Here is a 17,345-nt window from a genome sequence, read left to right as displayed (position 1 = left end):
TTAAAATAAAATAAAATATAAAAAATTAATATTTATATAATATATAAAAATAACATATATAATATAAAAAATATATTAAAGAAATGAAAAATAACTATATAATTATAGATAATAAATAAAAATAAAATATTGACATTAAAATATATTTAAAATATGATATTAATATAAAATTAATAATATAAATATAAATATATTAAAAATAAATATAAAATATTATAATAATAAATAAAAATAAAATATATGACATTAAAAATATATTTAAGAAATGATATTATATAAAAATTAATAATAAAAATATAAATATATTAAAAATAAAATATAAAATATTATAATAATAATAAATAAAATATATGATATTAAAAATATATTAAAGAATGATATTATATAAAAATTAATAATAAAATATAATATATTAAACTTATATTTTAATAATTAGGGGTAATTTTGACAATTAGCATTACATTCCCACTAAAGTACTTGTAAACCAAACACTGCAATGTTATCTTCCCTACATTTTAATCATTATTTTACTTACATACCAAACACTGTAATATTATTTTCCCTGTAATCACATTGCTTGCAATCACGTTACTTGTAATCACATTACCTGTAATCACATTGCATTGTAATGTATCAAACGCCACCTAAATTCTTGCTGTTAAATATAGTATAAATTTAGAGTATTTATAATATAATAGTCTTTATTTATTAACAAATTTGTTTAAAAAGGATGTTCGGAATAATCCTGTGTTAGTTTTGTAGTTTTCCAATTCATCTCATGTTTTGAAATGATAAAACAAAATGATCAAAATTCATTTAAGTATTTAAATATCATGTTTAAATATTTCTTAATACTTTTAAATAAGTTTGAAAATGAAAACAATGAAAAAGGACTTTGAAAAATATATTGTGATCCAAATCTATCGATACATGTTTTTTATACATATATCGATAGATTTTGAAATCAATTGATATATGGTTTTAAAAAAAGTCAAATTTTAAAAAATCAAACTCAATTTATCAATACATTTTTAAATTTATCGATAGAAATACAACAGAAGGTCTAATGCCTCAAAAGTACTAATATATCTATACTTTATACATTTTCAATAGAATGCTTGCTGTTTCAAAAGTATCGATACATTAGTAAATGTATCAATACATTTTCAACAAAACAGTCAAACTCTTGCAAGAAAGTTCAAAAGTATCAATATATGACAAAATGTATCGATACATCATAGTTATAATTCAAAAATAAAAAAAGAATGTATCGATATATTTAAATATATATTGATATAATATGATCGTTAGAGCCTTTAATGAAGAGAAAAATGACTATTTTCACATTTAATGCACTTCCAACTACCTTTAAAGCTTCAACAACTATAAAAACAAGCTACCTTAATACTTACGAAGGTTGAAAGACTTTGAAACACAACTCCAGAAAAAAATTCACCTCAAATTATTTAATACTCCTGTCTTCTCTTGCATTTAAATTTTCCATTGTATCACTTATAGAGCCATTATTACTTATGTTCTTTCTCACCAAATAGAGTACTTAATTTGTTATTCAACTTTCTAAAGGCATCTCGGCTATTCCTTCATCTTTTAATGTATTCACTTGAAGTGGTTATATTTAATCAATTGAAAAGATGAAAATTGAATGGTTATAACTTAACGATAAAAGATAGAGTGATTATGCTTTAACCATAAAAGTATTGCATTAAACTTCATTCCAATAGTGGATTTGAAATTCTTAAATCTAAAGAAAAAGACATAAGTAAAAAGGTCAAACTTTTACAAAAATTATTATATTGATTTTTTCTTATTTTCTTATGCTCTTAAATTTCATTTAAGTTTACCTATTTCTTTTACTTTACAAGAAATCAATTGTTTTGTTTATTTTCAAATTAGAGATTTAGCTTTAAAAAATTCTATTTTCTCAAAATTAATAAAAAAAATTCCAATTCACCCCCTCTTAGAACTATTCATATTGAGCTTATTGCATTAACATCTTGAAAGCACATTATTTGCACGATAATATTGCTGGATATTATTTGCACGATAATCCTTAATTTAGCATATTTATGTTTATATACATAAATTATAATTTGAGTCCTTAGGATTATTATCTAGTAATTGTAATATTAATGGCAATGGATCAAATAATTAATTTGTAGCCAAGGAATTAGAAATTAATTGTAATATTAATAACGATGCTTGAGGTAATGCTCAACATAGAGAGCACAGAGGTTGTAGAGGCCATATATTCAATGATAGATTTAGCAAAAAATTCTCAAATAAATGAAAAACTACAATAAAGGGTAAACAAATTAGAGAAAAAAAGTCACATTCATAATAGTAAAATGAATGTTTTATAGGAAGGTTTTTACAAAGAAAAACATGGTGCCGTGTTGTACAACGGTTTTGTATAGAAAATTGGAAAGAAAGAAAATGTTTTTACTCACAGTCTCCAATGCTTACCAAACCAAAGGTTTAGCATCTTCTAATATTTTCAATCCTAAGGCGTAAGATAGGAATTAAGATTTTTTTTAATGTTATCATAATTTAAATAATAATAATTACAAAATAAATATATTTGAATTTTTAAATTAAAAAAATATAAATTCAACACATTCATTTAATACATCAAAATAAAAAAATATAATTATCTACGATAATTTTTCATATTTTGAAAACGTTGCATATTAATATGAGCAAAAATATTATCAAATACATCTCTTTTTAATTTATATCACTAAGTAATTATTCATCCATTCATCGCTTATTTGATTACGTAATCTGTGTTTTATAAATTTCATTACTGAAAAAAACTCTTTCAACTGACGTTATTACAACTAGTAAAATCAAGGCAAGTTTTACTAGTAAATAAACCAAAAGCTACACAGTATTTTTATTTGTCTCAACTATCTTTCTTGCAAATTCACCAATTCCATTGAATTCAACAAAATTTTCATCCAATAGCAAATTTTCAATGTAGTTTTCAAGTTGACTTTTAAATGCCATTAAATCCATTTTGAAAAATAAAAACAAGTACAATTGAGTTATACAAATCAATTTTTCTTTATTGAAGATAGAAAATGAATTATTAGGATTTAAATTTTTGAAAAGGAAGAGTAGTTTAGATTTTGATATCTTTAATAAAATTTTAAATTATAATTTTTTTATATTTTCCTATAGTATTTAAATATTAATATATAAATTATTTTTTGATAAATCTACTTTTTGATATTATTTAAATATTTTTTTAGAAAAATATTTAAATATTATGAATATATAATTTTTTTAATAAAAATTACTTTTTAACTCCACTTTCTATAAAATTATAAAAAAATAATAAATTCATTAATATTATTATTTACATAAAATTTTAAATAAATAATATAATAAATAATTTTTTTTTGATTGAGTGGTGTCAGCTGTACAATGTCGTCATTTCCTTTCTCTTTGTAGTTACCAACCAGATCAGGCTCAACCTTGGTTCGAATCCATTTAAAATGTTAGACAAAAAATAAGATAAGGTGGTGTTACCTATTTTTATATGGGTTATGAAATGGACCTACCAGCTGGCCTCGACTTTTTATTTTCTTTTATTTATTTTTTGTTTCTTATCCTAACCCGTAAAAAAAAAATAGTTCCAATTTTATATCCCATTATTATGTTTTAAATGCTTTTATTCTATTTGTGTTTTTTATTGGTTTAAAAGTTAAAAGTTTAGATTATTAGTTAATAAAAAAAAGGAAAAAAAAGTTTGAACTCTTTAAACATACTAATCAAGAACAAGAATCCAAAATTCCAAATCTAATTGATAATTAGTGGATACATAAAGTAATTAGACAAATCCTTCCAACCTCAATGAGAAAAACCCACACCAAGGGGATTATATTAATTGCCCGCCTAATCAAATATTTAAGTTTATTAATATGAGCAGGTTACAAAAGCATATTTAGGATACCAAAAGTAAACAAAGAATTAAATTGATCCTACCTAAGTTTGAACAAGGCAAGCCTTGGATTCCAATGTTTTACGCCATATTAAATTCATGGACCCAAATGTATATCATTCCTCCTTAACACTAAAATCCATGCCATATGGCAGTCTTCCTACAATTCCAGAAGCCCATAGCCATTTGTCTTGAAGCATTATAAGAACAGAATTGTGGGTCCTCTGGAATCATAAAATCCAGGCAAAGGGAAAGAAAAATTGAGATGAGTTTCTTCCTTTTTCAAATTTTAAAGCTGATTCCCTACATTGATATCACTCTCAGAAATGTTGAAATGAATAAAAGATGTGTCATGTTCTGGTGCGACCATTTCTGGGTCTTTATGTATGGTGGGTTATTATTAAAATCAATCTGTTAGGGGACAATTAAAATTCTTTTAGGTAAGGAGAAGAAAAATTGTATCACTCGTGGGAATCATAGTCAAATTACTTGGGTTTTTGATTGGACAAAATAATTGAAATCTTATACTATCTTTAGGTTGCTATCATAAAAAAGCTGGTTTCAATTTGAGTGTCTCAAAAATTAATCATGTGCTTATAATAATATTCTTGTATTTCTTTAAAATAATCTGCAATCATCCGTTGCATTATATGTATCTTGTTCTTGCCAAATAACAACCGTAGATTTAACTTCAAGTTCAACTCTAAAATTTATTCTTTATGCAACTGGTTTATATATGTCATGTAGTTTTCATGTTGGAGTATTCTTTTAATAATTTCTCATTAAATTGCAGTCTTGTTCTCTTATTTATGTTTGCAACTGCCATGCTATTTTGCCACTCCAAAGTAGTTGATGCTTTCACATCCCTCCTTCAATCAAGATGAACTTCATTACCAGACAGTACATTTGGAGGCAGAATCTTAAATATACGAAAACTTATTAGACTTAACAAAAATAGCTCAAATGATTGTCATATATAAGTAAGGGTGAGTAAAATTGAATCAGATTAATTACTAAATTAAATTGAATATAATTTAAGTAAAATGGTTTGATCCGATTGGTCTATTGGTTTAATTAATTTATTTAATCAGTTCTTAATTTTAAAAATTTTAAATCGAATTAATCAAAAGACAAAACTAATATTATATATATTAATATATATATATATATACAATATTATATATTTGTTAAATTTATATAAAATATATAGTTTACTTTTTTTAAATTCAATATATATTTTCCTATTACTAAGTTCATGATATGCGATGATTGATTATTCTTGTGTTAGATGATCATATTTTATGCATGTTAATTTTATTATCTTTATTATGTTAAACTTTAAATATTAAAATTTAAAAGTTAAAACTCTTAAATGTTACTTTGATGAATTTGATCATTTATGTGAAAAGGCTTAATTATATGAGCAAAAGGACAGATGTTATATATATTTTTTATGTTTATATTATTTATATATTTTATAATTATAGATTAAGTTTATAAAATTTAATGTTATAATTTATAAAAGATACAAGTGATAAAATTTTAATTCCTTTAATCTAAAATCAAATCGATAAAATCAATTCGACATTTGATTAGTTTGATTTTATTTTAAATTTAATCAATTTTTGTTAATTTTTAAAAAATATTTTATCCATTTAGTATTTAATTATGACAAATCAAATTGATTGAACCGATCAATTGATCATCTCTAACATAACAGTACAAGACTACATACTTTATTTTAATTTTTCTTGTTCTGCAGTGGTGATAAAATATCATCCCAAATTCAAGGAATGGGGTGATGGTGGAGAGAAATGTGCAATTCCAACCTTGCGATCCAATTTTATTTTAGCCTTAATTGAAGAAAGAAACAAGAGGTGCAGGCTGATAATTACATACAAGCACCAGACAACAACGTCAACGAGGCTTCCACGTGACTTCGCCATTCTCCATCACACTTTCCCAGGGGCTTCTCCCTTAAGTAAACCCACACCATCCCTTGCCACCCATGAGAGGCGTTAGAATTTCCTCCCCCTCTCCCTCTCCCAATTTTAGTCAAATATTCCTCTCTGTGAATTCCCCACGGATCTCACAATTCCCCGATCATCTTCTTTGAACCCGCCGTTCGAAAAGCATCCTCTTTTCCTTCCTTCTTCATCAACTAAATAAATGGCTGCAACAGCAACAACAACCCAAACCCACCCTTTAATGAAAGCACCCAAAGGACCACCAAGATCAAAGCTTGTTTGTTTCTCTTTTGCTGCGTATTCCAAAACCCTTATTGACCATCTTAAATCTCTTGATATTCCAATCCTTCCAGGCTTAACTGATCAAGAATTCTCCTCCGTCGAATCAACTTTCCGCTTCACTTTCCCTCCTGACCTCCGCTCTATCCTCCAAGAAGGCCTCCCCGTCGACCCTTCTTTCCCAAACTGGCGATCTTCTTCTCCTCAACAACTTAACATTCTCCTTAACCTTCCTCTCTTGTCTCTTTCCAAGAACATTACGTTACACAACTTTTGGTCCGATTCTTGGGGGCCCAAACCTTCAAATTCCAATGAAGCTTTGGCTTTGGTTAAAGGCTTATTACAAAAAGCACCTCTTCTTGTTCCTATTTATAGAAATTGTTATATCCCTTCGACGCCAAACATGGCGGGAAACCCTTTTTTTTACGTTGATGGAGATGAGGTTAGAATCTTGAGCTTTGATATTACTAGGTTTTTTCAAGAAGTCGAATTCTTGAGAAGACGTGGTGTTTTTAAGCCTTTCACGAGGAAGAAGAACAATAGTGTTAATAACAATGTGCCGGCTTGGGCCGCGACCACGGCGCGGAGGATTGACTTTTGGACGGACGTGGCGGAGAAAGGAAGGAGAGTTGTGGAGCGTGGTGTCACGCGGGGGTGGTGGAGTAGGGGTGACGTAGGGGAGGACTTGGGGTTAGGGGGATGTTTGGAGGAAGCGTTTTGGAAGTTGAGAGAGGGGGGGTGGAGAGAGGAGGAGGTGAGGGAGATGATGATGATCGACGGCTGTGATCATAACGAGAACAAGGAAAAGAGTGGGACCCGATTGGTGATGGACGGTAAGGATGCGGCATGGCACGTGAGGGTCTTGTCTGTTGTGTTATTACGTGCGGGATGGACTAGGGAAGATGTGGTGTACTCGCTTGATCTCTTCGATATTATTGATAAGGATGACGATGACGGTGATGAAGAGCTTGCTAACCTTGTAGAAGAAACGCCTTGTTTGAAACTTCAACGTCCGAGTAGCTGTTGCATCGAGGAAGATGATCATCAAAAAACTGCAGTATCAGACAGTTGATTCAACTGTAATCACTTGAATTGTGATGAACCTCACCTCAGCTCACCTGTTTACCATAATCAGAGTATTTTATGGGAACTCCTCACAAATGGCGGAAAATTGATAAGAATAAATTTATAAGCATTTAATTTTTTTAGTAGAATTACTACATACTTTCATTTTTTTTTTTGTATAACTAACATTCAAACATTGGATTTTTTTTTTGTAAATAATTTTTCTCTCGTGTATAAGGATACATATAAAGTCGATCCTCAATATTCTTGTTAGAAATGCATATGGCCAATGGTCCCTTTATATCTATCACAAGCTATATATATATGAAATCTTGATGAGCTTGGAGTGGTGAGTAGGGGACCGCGGACATTTTTGAATGCAATGAAGAGGAGACATTTGCAGTTTTGCTGGTCTTATTAAGGGATGATAGCAAGGATTTTGTGGAAAATAGCTATAAAAACTTCCTTCAATTATCATTATATATTTGACTTAATGGAAAGAGTCTTCATTGAAAGTTGTACATGCCAACTAAGAACTTCGTGTGCTGACAGAAGTTTATCAAATTTAATGCATGAAGAAACCGAACCCTCTTACTTTGGACCAAAGAAAAAAGGTTGTACAGATTTGAACCCAATACAAAGCCATTGTCATCAAACTGAATTTTGTCGTGGCTCATTCAAGGCTTCAAACCAAATTTGGTCTGCAGTTCAGGGGTCTAGGGAGTGTGGATCGGTGACCCTTTCTACTGTACCCGTCCTGACCTTTTCGGCTTGACTATAGCAACCTTAAATAGAACCATGCACGAGGTCAGTTTAACAAAACCAGGCCCCCACCTCCCAAAAGAGGGGAAACCAAATGACCCTCGTTTCCTCATAGAATGTTCAAATTTTCGGACGCGTCTCGTGTTGGCGGTGACTTTGAAACTTGGCATGTAAGACAACGGTCTAAGCTGTGCATTGTCTTGAGATCGTGAGAGGTGGCATGTGGGAAAATTTTGGGTCTTTTTCTTGGATGGAAGTATTCAACTTTCAAGCCATAGCAGAAATTTTTGGTTCAACGCGTTTGGAAAATAAGTCAATTTTGGATATTTTGATTTGCTAGTGTCGATGGATGAGAATTGCTAGCTTGCATGGTCGGTTTGCGTCTGGTTACAGCTTTGAAAATTCGACTTAGATATGTAATTGGGCCTGCAACAGGCAAATTACTCCCTTTTATTTATTGGATTCATGGTTCTTTATTGGGCCCAGCTTGACTGACCTTTGACGTCCCATCTCAGTTAAAATTTAGGCTCAGTTTCGAATTTTTAGCTCCTTTTCTTCCCACAAGGCCACAAGCTCAATGCTAGTAGTCTACTACCATGTTTGCAGAACAGGAGAAGGGTAAAAACAAGTGAAAAACATTTTTCATTCGATTTTTTTTTTCTTTTTCTTACTAAACACAGTTTAACCAAATCTCACAAGAAAGACGCACGAACCTTTCTAGTTCAGCTACAAAGGATCAGAAACGTTGGTTTGGGCGTAGGTTCTTGTCACTATCAAGATTCTTTTCTTTTTTGGGGTGGTTTTTCGGTGCGGGGGATTTCATTTCACGCTGATGCAAGGCTTCTCTTTGCTGTTCACGTCGGAGTGAAGCTCACAGACAAAGCGGGGCTTGGTGTCTCTCAACTGGTTATGTCTTTTAGCATTCGGTTTGACGTTGATTCATTCTTCACATTCATGCTATTTAGTTTGGTTCTTTGCTGCCATACCATGAAGATTTAACTTTGCATCATATTGTTTGGCACTTGTATTAATTCAATTTTTGTTTTCTAATTGGTTCTAGATAAGATTTTCGTCTGATGTTTAATTGTAGAAATTAATGGTACTCCAAAGTATTCGACAATGAAGTTTGAGAAGGAATGCTGGCAGCAGTTGTTTGTCAAATGCAAGAACAATTACTTAGTCATGGTCAGACTAGATGTAGCAGGAGAAAAACTCATTATAAACTTGGGGGAGGAGGAATCCGGAATAACTTTTTATTGTTGATAGCTATGAATTGCTGACAATTTCTTCGAGCTGGTAGAGTTAGATTCAATTTTATTTTCTGTCCAGAGATTGGTTTCATTCTCTTGTTGGCTGATTCTAGCTGGCTGTAAGACAGTGAAATGGAGACCACCAGGGATTGGAGTTTTTTATAATGAGAATAGGTTTTATTTTTGAATTTGTTATCAGATTAGTTGAAAAGTAAAACCAATTTTGATATCTTGTTATCAAATGGAAAGATACTTGAATGAGGCTATAAAATACGAAAGGGTTAAGGAAACTAACTAATTATATAAATAATGTTTGGTAAAATAAGTTATCATGATTGAACATATAAGAGAAGCATAGTTACTATTCGTAGGACCGTCACATGTCAGCCCTTAAGATAACTGTCAGAATTTGGTTGGTTCATCCTTAATTTAAAAATTTAATAGGCTTAGATTTTAACTAAGGCTTGGCTTGATTGTGCAATTGCCATTTGCCTTTTGTTTTTTATTCATTATTTATGTTTTGCACAAAAAAGGTAAAATAGCAAACAGTAAAAACATTAACCAAACAAAGCTTAAATAATCCAGTTAATGATGTCTGAAATGTTCAGCATTTAGTTCCATAATGTATCAACTGCCTTTATTATCCCACTTTGTGGTATGCCCCTCTGAATTTAGATTACAAGATTATTTCTTGACAATGACATACCTAGAGGAGAAGTTGATATTGCACTCACAAATTTGCTGGAAAAAAAAACGGTGTAAAATTTACCCTCAGAGTCATGGATAGGATGGAATATATTACTGTGTGAAAATCAATCATAAAAAGCTAAAATACTCTTGAAATCAAGAAATAAGAATGAAATTTACCATCGGAGCTAGTTTGGAATCATACTACACAATAAGTGCATACTTATGTTAAAGCAATGGTAGCTTTCTAGTTTTCTTATAGGCTAGTACAACCGCATCTTATCTATAAGGCTTGTATTTGGAAATGTTGAAATTTATCATCACATTTTAGCAGTAGCTGTAACTGACTTCAGGCGTATGAGCTGTTTGATAAAGAGGCAACTGTGGGGGGTGCATGTAGATATCCGAACTTGTTGAGATTGATGATCAGATATCCAAATTTTTTGAAATTGACTGATTTTTCTGGAAGATGTTTTCTTCCTTTTATTAATGTTAGAAGTAAGGGTACTGTACATTATTCCAGCAAAGTCTATTTTTGTGTCTGTTCAAGTTGTGCCTCATTTCCAACCAAATTTTTTAACAGTTATGAGATAAATGAAAAAGAAAGGAGGAAGAAATAACTTTTTCCTCGGGATGAAATTATTGACAGTATTATCATCACATCCAGGATATTTTTGAAATCAGCTTGATACTTGGTTTTGAATCTTCATTTCCCTCAATACTAGCTGTCCTTGACCTTTTATTTTTCCAAAATTATCTTTGCGTTTCTATAAATATTGCATTCTTTTGCATAGTTGTGGTGCGTGCCTCATGGAATGAGGATTAATGCAGTGTGTCTAGACTGATGGTAGAAAATGTAGCAGAAATGGCTTAAAAATGTTTGATGAAGAAGGCAAAAGGATTTGGTATTAATTGTAAGGTTTAGAGTTGCAGATGCATGATTTGAATATATAATAGCATATTTATGAGTAAAGACTGTTACGCTCATCCATTAAGTTCAGACTCAAGAATAATAAATGACATGAGGAATTTTTAGACAGTTCTCAAACTCAAAAGTGTAATATCCACAGCAAGAGCAGGGTTGGTTTTTTTCTTATGCATATGCTTTAAGTTGAAAAACAAGATGTAAATCTGAAATATGTATTCTGTTGTGAGTCAAGGCAAGTTGAACTCTTAATTTAGTTGCAACCTCTCTACTAGAAAGTTACTTCCCTCTTCTTTGTGCGGTTGAATTAAGTGTGTTACTATCAAGCTTGATTAATATGATTCAAAAAATGAGAGATCTCTAGAAATATTAAAAGGAGTGCCTTTTTCATGGTTCTGACAATTTACAACAACCACAGATCTATCAAATTTTGCTGTTATTATTGTCATACCATGTGTTTGTATCATGTAATATGGCTTTGATTATAAGAATCCAGTTCCTATTAGAATTCTCAGGCTTAAGTCACACCATTTACACCCATCTTCATGATAACTCTCTGTGGCGCCCAGTAAAAAGTTCTTGTAAACTAAGGAAAGCAATTTAATTCTACTCAGATAAATTAGTTTGCCATGATAGCAGTCCTTTAAATTTCAGGTGAATGCGTTTTTTGATTGACAATGAAACCTGCCATAACATTAATATAATCACAGTCTGATGGCAAAGATCTTTCCTCATGCTTGTGTCCGCATTTCAAATAGAAAAGTTACAATTCATAACAATTTAATGTAATAATAGAGGTCAGCAATTATTACCAATTCTAATGTGGTCATTATTTGTTACCAATTCTTAAACTTATATTAAATTGCTTGCTTTATTGTGGTAAATTTGCGGCCAGGTTTCTGGTACCAGAAATAGGGTGCTCAAAGCACTGTATATGAATCCTGTAGTTCTACTTGTAGTTTGGGTTGTAGGGTAAGTTGAGCACTTAAATTGAATCAGATTGTTAGTGTTTGGATGCAATGGAAGTTAATTTCCTGGATACACCTGCCATAGCTGCATGGGAAAAAATAAGACACTTACCAAATTCGTTTATTGGAATAATATTACAGCATTTAATGCTTCAAGACTTGTAGTATTACCTTAATTACTTAAACCCTATTAGCAGAAGATTGCTTTGACTCGTTTGGTTTTCATTTCTCACTCTAAAAGAAAGAAGAAAGCCTTGCTTGCCTGCTTCATTCCTTGCTAATTGAAAGCTAGACTTACACGTCTGCTTATGAAAACTTAAGTAATTGAAGGAATATTACGTCTTGAAACATTTAATGCCATTATGCATCCTGTAGACAAGTTTGGTAGGCTTATTACATTTTTCCATGCAGCTATGGCAAACTTCCTGGAAAACTTCCGTTTGCCTCCAAATACTAATTGATTGATTCTGTTTAAGTATGCCAACGAAGGATATTCAAGTATTGTCATTTAGCAATAAGTAGTAAAACAAATTAGAAGAGTTTATTCTGAATGCACAACTGCCAAGGTAATATATGGAAGGAAACAGAGGTGTGACCAATCCGGGAATGAGAGTTGGATACCTTTGCGTACTAGCGTAGGCTTCAAAGCCCTATAAATAAGGTGCATTTGTCCTCCAAATTTCACAAGCAATTCCCTAAGACTTCTTATTCATTGCTTTTCTAGTAGTTTCTCAATGGCAGGATCGTCAAGCAAGGGCCGCCGAAGGACTCAAATGTGGATGATTCCTGGAGCAGATGCTCGGCAGGTTGCTTTCTCCAAACGTCGATCTGGCCTCTTCAAGAAGGCCAGGGAACTCTGCACCTTATGTGCTGTTGAGACTGCCCTTGTCGTTTTCTCTCCCGGTGGCAAGGCCTTCTCCTTTGGCCATCCTGGTGTTGACACTATTATGAACAGGCTTCCCAACTTGAGTAAGCCAGATCTGGAAGCAATCCAGTGCACTGAGGCTGAGTATGAGGCCTCTCTGCGTGAGCTTAACAAAGAATACTCTGATATTACGGAAAAACTGAACGCTGAAAAACTTCGAGGTGAGAGACTCAAACAGATGAGGATGGAGAGCCAAAGCCAGGGCCAAAGCTTGGTGGAAAGACCAGTTGATGAACTTAACTTGGAGGAGCTCTTGACACTGAAATCAATGCTGGAGGAGTTTAAGGTGAAACTGAGGAAGCGCATGCAGGAACTTTCAGTCGAGGCTGCTGCTTCAACTTCTATATTGGCTGGAGAAAGTGATGCTTCCCTCGGTGGAACCACCGAGGGTAATTCTTCTGCTGATCCTCATGACCATGATGTTGGTCATGCAAATTAATTTTACCCCAATCAGTCAGTTGGGAGAGGGTGTGTCTAGGGTGTCTTGGCAAAGGTGCTTCAATTTATGTGAACTGATCTTAGTCAATCCTCTCTGTTTTGTCTGTTGGGATGAGGAATGGAAACCGAATAAATTGAAAATCAATAATAATAAACTGGTTTCTTCCGGCCCTATGTCTACCGTTTTTTATGCGCTTTTTTTTTTGGTATGCTTCAATTCATGAAACAATTGCTTTGTGATTGATGGAGAATCCAAGATTGTTTCATACAAAATCCTTATTTGCCGATATGCAATAGCAGATTTGATCTTATAATATTCATCCTGAGAGGCCAGACACAGCAGCGCTGGCTATGCAGATAGTCTTGTTAGAAATACTTGAACTCCCTTGAAAAAAAAAAGGGGTGAGAAACAGTCATTGTTTGCATACTTTTGAGGGTTGAAAGTTCTCTTTTTTCTGAATTAGCTTGCAGTGAAGGAGAGATTATCTTTGCAATCACTTATCACTTGTTTCTTGCATTAGACAAAACTGCATCCTAGTCATCTACTTCAGTAATTTGAAGTTAAGAATGTGAGGCCAATGGAAGAAAGCCATGATTTTTATTCAATTGCTCCCTTTAATTGACAAAAGTTAACAAGTTCTTTTATCATAAATAACTCAATTGGAAAAAAAATATTGATTATTTACTCTGTTTTTAGCACAATCTATGTTAGCAATTACCAGCAACTGCTTGTATTGAAAGAAGGTGTTTGATTAAATGCATCAATATGTATTTAATTTTACAAAAAAAAAAAGAAAAAGTAAAATAGGAAGGAAGTTGCTGTATTAAAAAAGGCAATGTTTTGCTTAAAAAGGATCACAATTGAGAATTCTTAAAAAAGAGCAAAGAGATAATAACATTGTCATCTAGAACAAATCTTCCAAATATGATTATATTTTAATATTTTTCAATATTTACTAATTTCTTTACAAAAAATTAAGGAATTGAGAGAAAAAAAAAAGAAAAAAAGAACAGCACATACTTCGCACGTGCTAATCCCATTCTCTTCTCGTCGCTGACAAAATAAAGAGTGCAAAACAAAAGGGTTTCCAGGTAGCGATTCAATAGAAAAAAACCGAAAGAAAAAATGGCGATGGCAAGCGTGCGATCTGGTTTCCTCCGAACCGTTCTTCGCGGTGGTTCTCGCCCTTCTGCTACCCCCAAGCGAGGCTTCGCTTCCTCTTCTCATCACGATGATGCTTGTATGCGAGCTTTTTTTTTTTTTTTTTTACAAATTTTAATCTCTTTCGATCTGATTTCAATCAGTTTTCTTTTTTCACCTACGGATTGATTATGTTTTGATTTTCTTTACCGTTTTTGATGTTCTAGGGTTTTATTTTTTAGTTTATCCTCGACATTTTGATCGAATCTGTGTTAGAAATAGAAGAAAAAGTAAAATGGAATTTAGTCTTATCATCGAAAGTCCAGACAGCTTAATAAAATCCGAGTTTATATTTTTAAAACAGGAATTTATGATAATGTATACATTTTTTTTTTTCAGATGAAACGGCGAAATGGGAGAAAATAACATATTTAGGAATTGCTACCTGCACTGTTTTAGCGATTTATAACCTATCGAAGGGACATCACCACTATGAGGAGCCCCCAGTGAGCTAGCCTTTTAATTTTATTCATTATTTTTTAAAATACTGATGTTTTTAGGTCTAGATATGATTTACATTCACATTTCAAATGTACATTATTCTTTTGTGACTGACTGTTGGATTGTGTGAATGTGTGCAGGCATACCCATATCTGCACATTCGCAACAAGGAATTCCCGTGGGGTATGTTGTCCTAATTGCTGTGATTTCAATTTATTTGGGCTTTATTTGGATGTTGTTGTTAGATTTTAAGCCTTTCCATGGCAATTAAAGGCATATCTGGATTTTTCTTTTCTTTTTGTTTTCTTTTCACCCTTTTTCTTTAAAGTCCAAGAAGGAAGGAGTTCTAGAAAAACTTAGAGAATTTAAGGTCTGTTTTGGAACCAAAACCAACTGGAACCCTATTGAATTTGGTTAAAAAGGAAATAAATTCAATTCTTTTTTGTACAAATCACTTGCCTTTTTAAGCATCCAAACACTACGTAATTTATATGGAGACTTAAAAATTGCCAGCACATTGTAACGTGCACATTACATATATGGGAATGTGCTAACTGACAATCAATTATGGTTGTCCTTTTATTTTTAACTTAATTTGGTTACTGGTAATTATGACTTTTCCATGTTTTACCCATTAAAAAATGACTATTTTTTTAGTCCTCTCTCTCACTTGCTCACTTGCTCTTTGCACTTCTATACTGGATTAGAAGCAGAAACTGTGTTATATGATGAATGTGTACCTCCCATTTACGGTAGATTATACTTTACAACTTACAACACAATTTGAAAACTTTCTCCTATATGGAATACTAGGTAGAATTCCCCCCATCAGCCTATCCTTATTATCATTGTTTGAAGATATATCAGAGAGCATTTTAATTTATCTTTCCATGCCTAAGCCCTTAATAAATTGCTAAGACTTTAATTCAATGCAAGGCCTTGTTTAAAATTTGTTTTCATTTCAATCATATTATAGTTACATCATTGAGTTTAGCTGTCTCTGATTTTATATAGGTTTTAACCAACATAAAAGATCTTATGAAGAACGGAATTCAAGTTTTTCCTGTGTTCTGTTTTTTGTTTTCAAATTTCATAAAGATTCCTTTTTTTTTTCTTTTCCTTTTTCAAAATGATAGAAAGCTTAATTACCTGTACTTGCCAATTGGCGAGCTGTCAAAAATCACCATATTTATTATTTCATAAAGTATTATAGCTCAGCCATTTCACATTTATAAATTCAGGATTTTTGTTAGCCTTATCGATGTTATTATTGCTGGTTTAGGGTTGCCTCTCTGTAAGTGCATTTTGAATATTAGAGAATATTAGCATGTATTGTTGTTTGTTGTGATTGATGAGCCTATTTAAAAGAAATATGTTGATGATTGAGCAATGAATCTAGTTAAAAGGATTAGTGTTGTCATTTATAATAGCTAATTGTGCTTTTGACTATCCGAAGTGCATGTATGTTTGGTTACGGACGGCATAAATAATGCTTATTATTCACATATATCTATTTATTTATATCGATTGATGTGGTCCTTTCTTCATTTTATCATGGTATTCAGGTCCAGATGGTCTGTTCGAGAAGAAACACCACTAGGACAACGGTTGGCCTATTGGACACAATCTTTCTGAGTTTAGCACATTTTCTTCATTTGTCAGACAGATCAATCAGATAACTGTGAATCTTTTCTTGGATGTTAATTTGAGCACTTTCATTTTGCTTTCTGGATTTCAAGACTTGCATTGCATTGCAAGTTGATTAGGCTTTCTGTATGGTTGCGTCTACCATACTCTGTTTCCAAATAAGATTAATGATGGTTTGGATTGTTTTCTTTCGACCTCACTTTCTTAGCTATTGTTGTATTGCTACTCAATAAACTATACGGAACGAAATTTTCTTTTCCAACCCATCAAGCATCAAAATACCTGGCTGCCAAAAGGGGTTGCATTTGGAATTTTCACCCGATTCATTATTATTTTTTGTTTGTTCTTTTCATTCTGGATAGTATTTCCCTCTCATTTTCAGCTGCTTATTACTTGGTCAACCTAAACTATTGGTGAGAGTTAAATGGGATGTTGGGGTGTCGGTGGCTGCTTTCGCTGGTAACTTCTAAATGGCCCCCGCCAAGTTCTCGTGTGGTTGGAATAACGAAAGTGAGTGCAGCTACAGGAAAATGATTTGAGATTTGAGGTTTGAGGCTACCTATAGAGAGAGGAGAATGTTGGTGAGAATGTGACAAGAAAATTGATTTGGGAGAACGGGGATACTGGTAAGAAAATGACAAGTCACTGGAGCCCTTTCGTACGGAAACCAGTGTTTTCACAGCATTGTTAGATGCATGGTCTTTTCATTAGCAAGAATGTTAGAACTACAGATCTAATTTCACTCGTGAATTTAGTCATTGGTATGTGAAAAAATTGCACTTGTAACTCACCGCATCGATTATTAATTGTTAAGTCATTAATCTTT

The 17,345-nt window shown here is 32.2% G+C and overlaps 3 protein-coding genes across 3 annotated transcripts; all 3 read left to right on the top strand.

Moving 5' to 3' along the window:
* The first annotated feature begins 5,946 nt into the window (after positions 1–5,946).
* Positions 5,947–7,414, top strand: LOC110409337 (uncharacterized). The gene has a single exon (XM_021418647.2). It carries the CDS (start codon positions 6,134–6,136, stop codon positions 7,280–7,282), a length of 1,149 nt encoding a protein of 382 aa, XP_021274322.1. The 5' UTR covers positions 5,947–6,133; the 3' UTR covers positions 7,283–7,414.
* Positions 7,415–8,594: 1,180 nt separating this feature from the next.
* On the top strand, positions 8,595–13,396 carry LOC110409578 (agamous-like MADS-box protein AGL29). Its single transcript, XM_021418965.2, has one exon. It carries the CDS (start codon positions 12,602–12,604, stop codon positions 13,229–13,231), a length of 630 nt encoding a protein of 209 aa, XP_021274640.1. The 5' UTR covers positions 8,595–12,601; the 3' UTR covers positions 13,232–13,396.
* An 897-nt stretch (positions 13,397–14,293) lies between these two features.
* On the top strand, positions 14,294–16,713 carry LOC110409922 (cytochrome c oxidase-like protein). Its single transcript, XM_021419437.2, has 4 exons — positions 14,294–14,471; positions 14,771–14,877; positions 15,013–15,055; positions 16,438–16,713. The coding sequence occupies exons 1-4, from the start codon at positions 14,357–14,359 to the stop codon at positions 16,470–16,472; spliced, it is 300 nt and encodes a 99-aa protein (XP_021275112.1). The 5' UTR covers positions 14,294–14,356; the 3' UTR covers positions 16,473–16,713.
* The last annotated feature ends 632 nt before the right edge of the window (positions 16,714–17,345 follow it).

Source organism: Theobroma umbraticum, unplaced genomic scaffold (assembly GCF_002168275.2).
Source record: "Theobroma umbraticum cultivar Fairchild unplaced genomic scaffold, ASM216827v3 scaffold_44.0, whole genome shotgun sequence".
NCBI classification, from domain to species: domain Eukaryota; kingdom Viridiplantae; phylum Streptophyta; class Magnoliopsida; order Malvales; family Malvaceae; genus Theobroma; species Theobroma umbraticum.
Note: the sequence above shows the minus strand (reverse complement) of the source record. Positions and strands in the feature narration are given on the sequence as shown.

Coding starts and splice junctions, on each gene's coding strand:
- LOC110409337 (XM_021418647.2), top strand. CDS start 6,134: ATGGCTGCAACAGCAACAACAACCCAAACCCACCCTTTAATGAAAGCA.
- LOC110409578 (XM_021418965.2), top strand. CDS start 12,602: ATGGCAGGATCGTCAAGCAAGGGCCGCCGAAGGACTCAAATGTGGATG.
- LOC110409922 (XM_021419437.2), top strand. CDS start 14,357: ATGGCGATGGCAAGCGTGCGATCTGGTTTCCTCCGAACCGTTCTTCGC. Junction 14,878..15,012: donor ACCACTATGAGGAGCCCCCA/GTGAGCTAGCCT, acceptor GAATGTGTGCAG/GCATACCCATATCTGCACAT. Junction 15,056..16,437: donor CAACAAGGAATTCCCGTGGG/GTATGTTGTCCT, acceptor CATGGTATTCAG/GTCCAGATGGTCTGTTCGAG.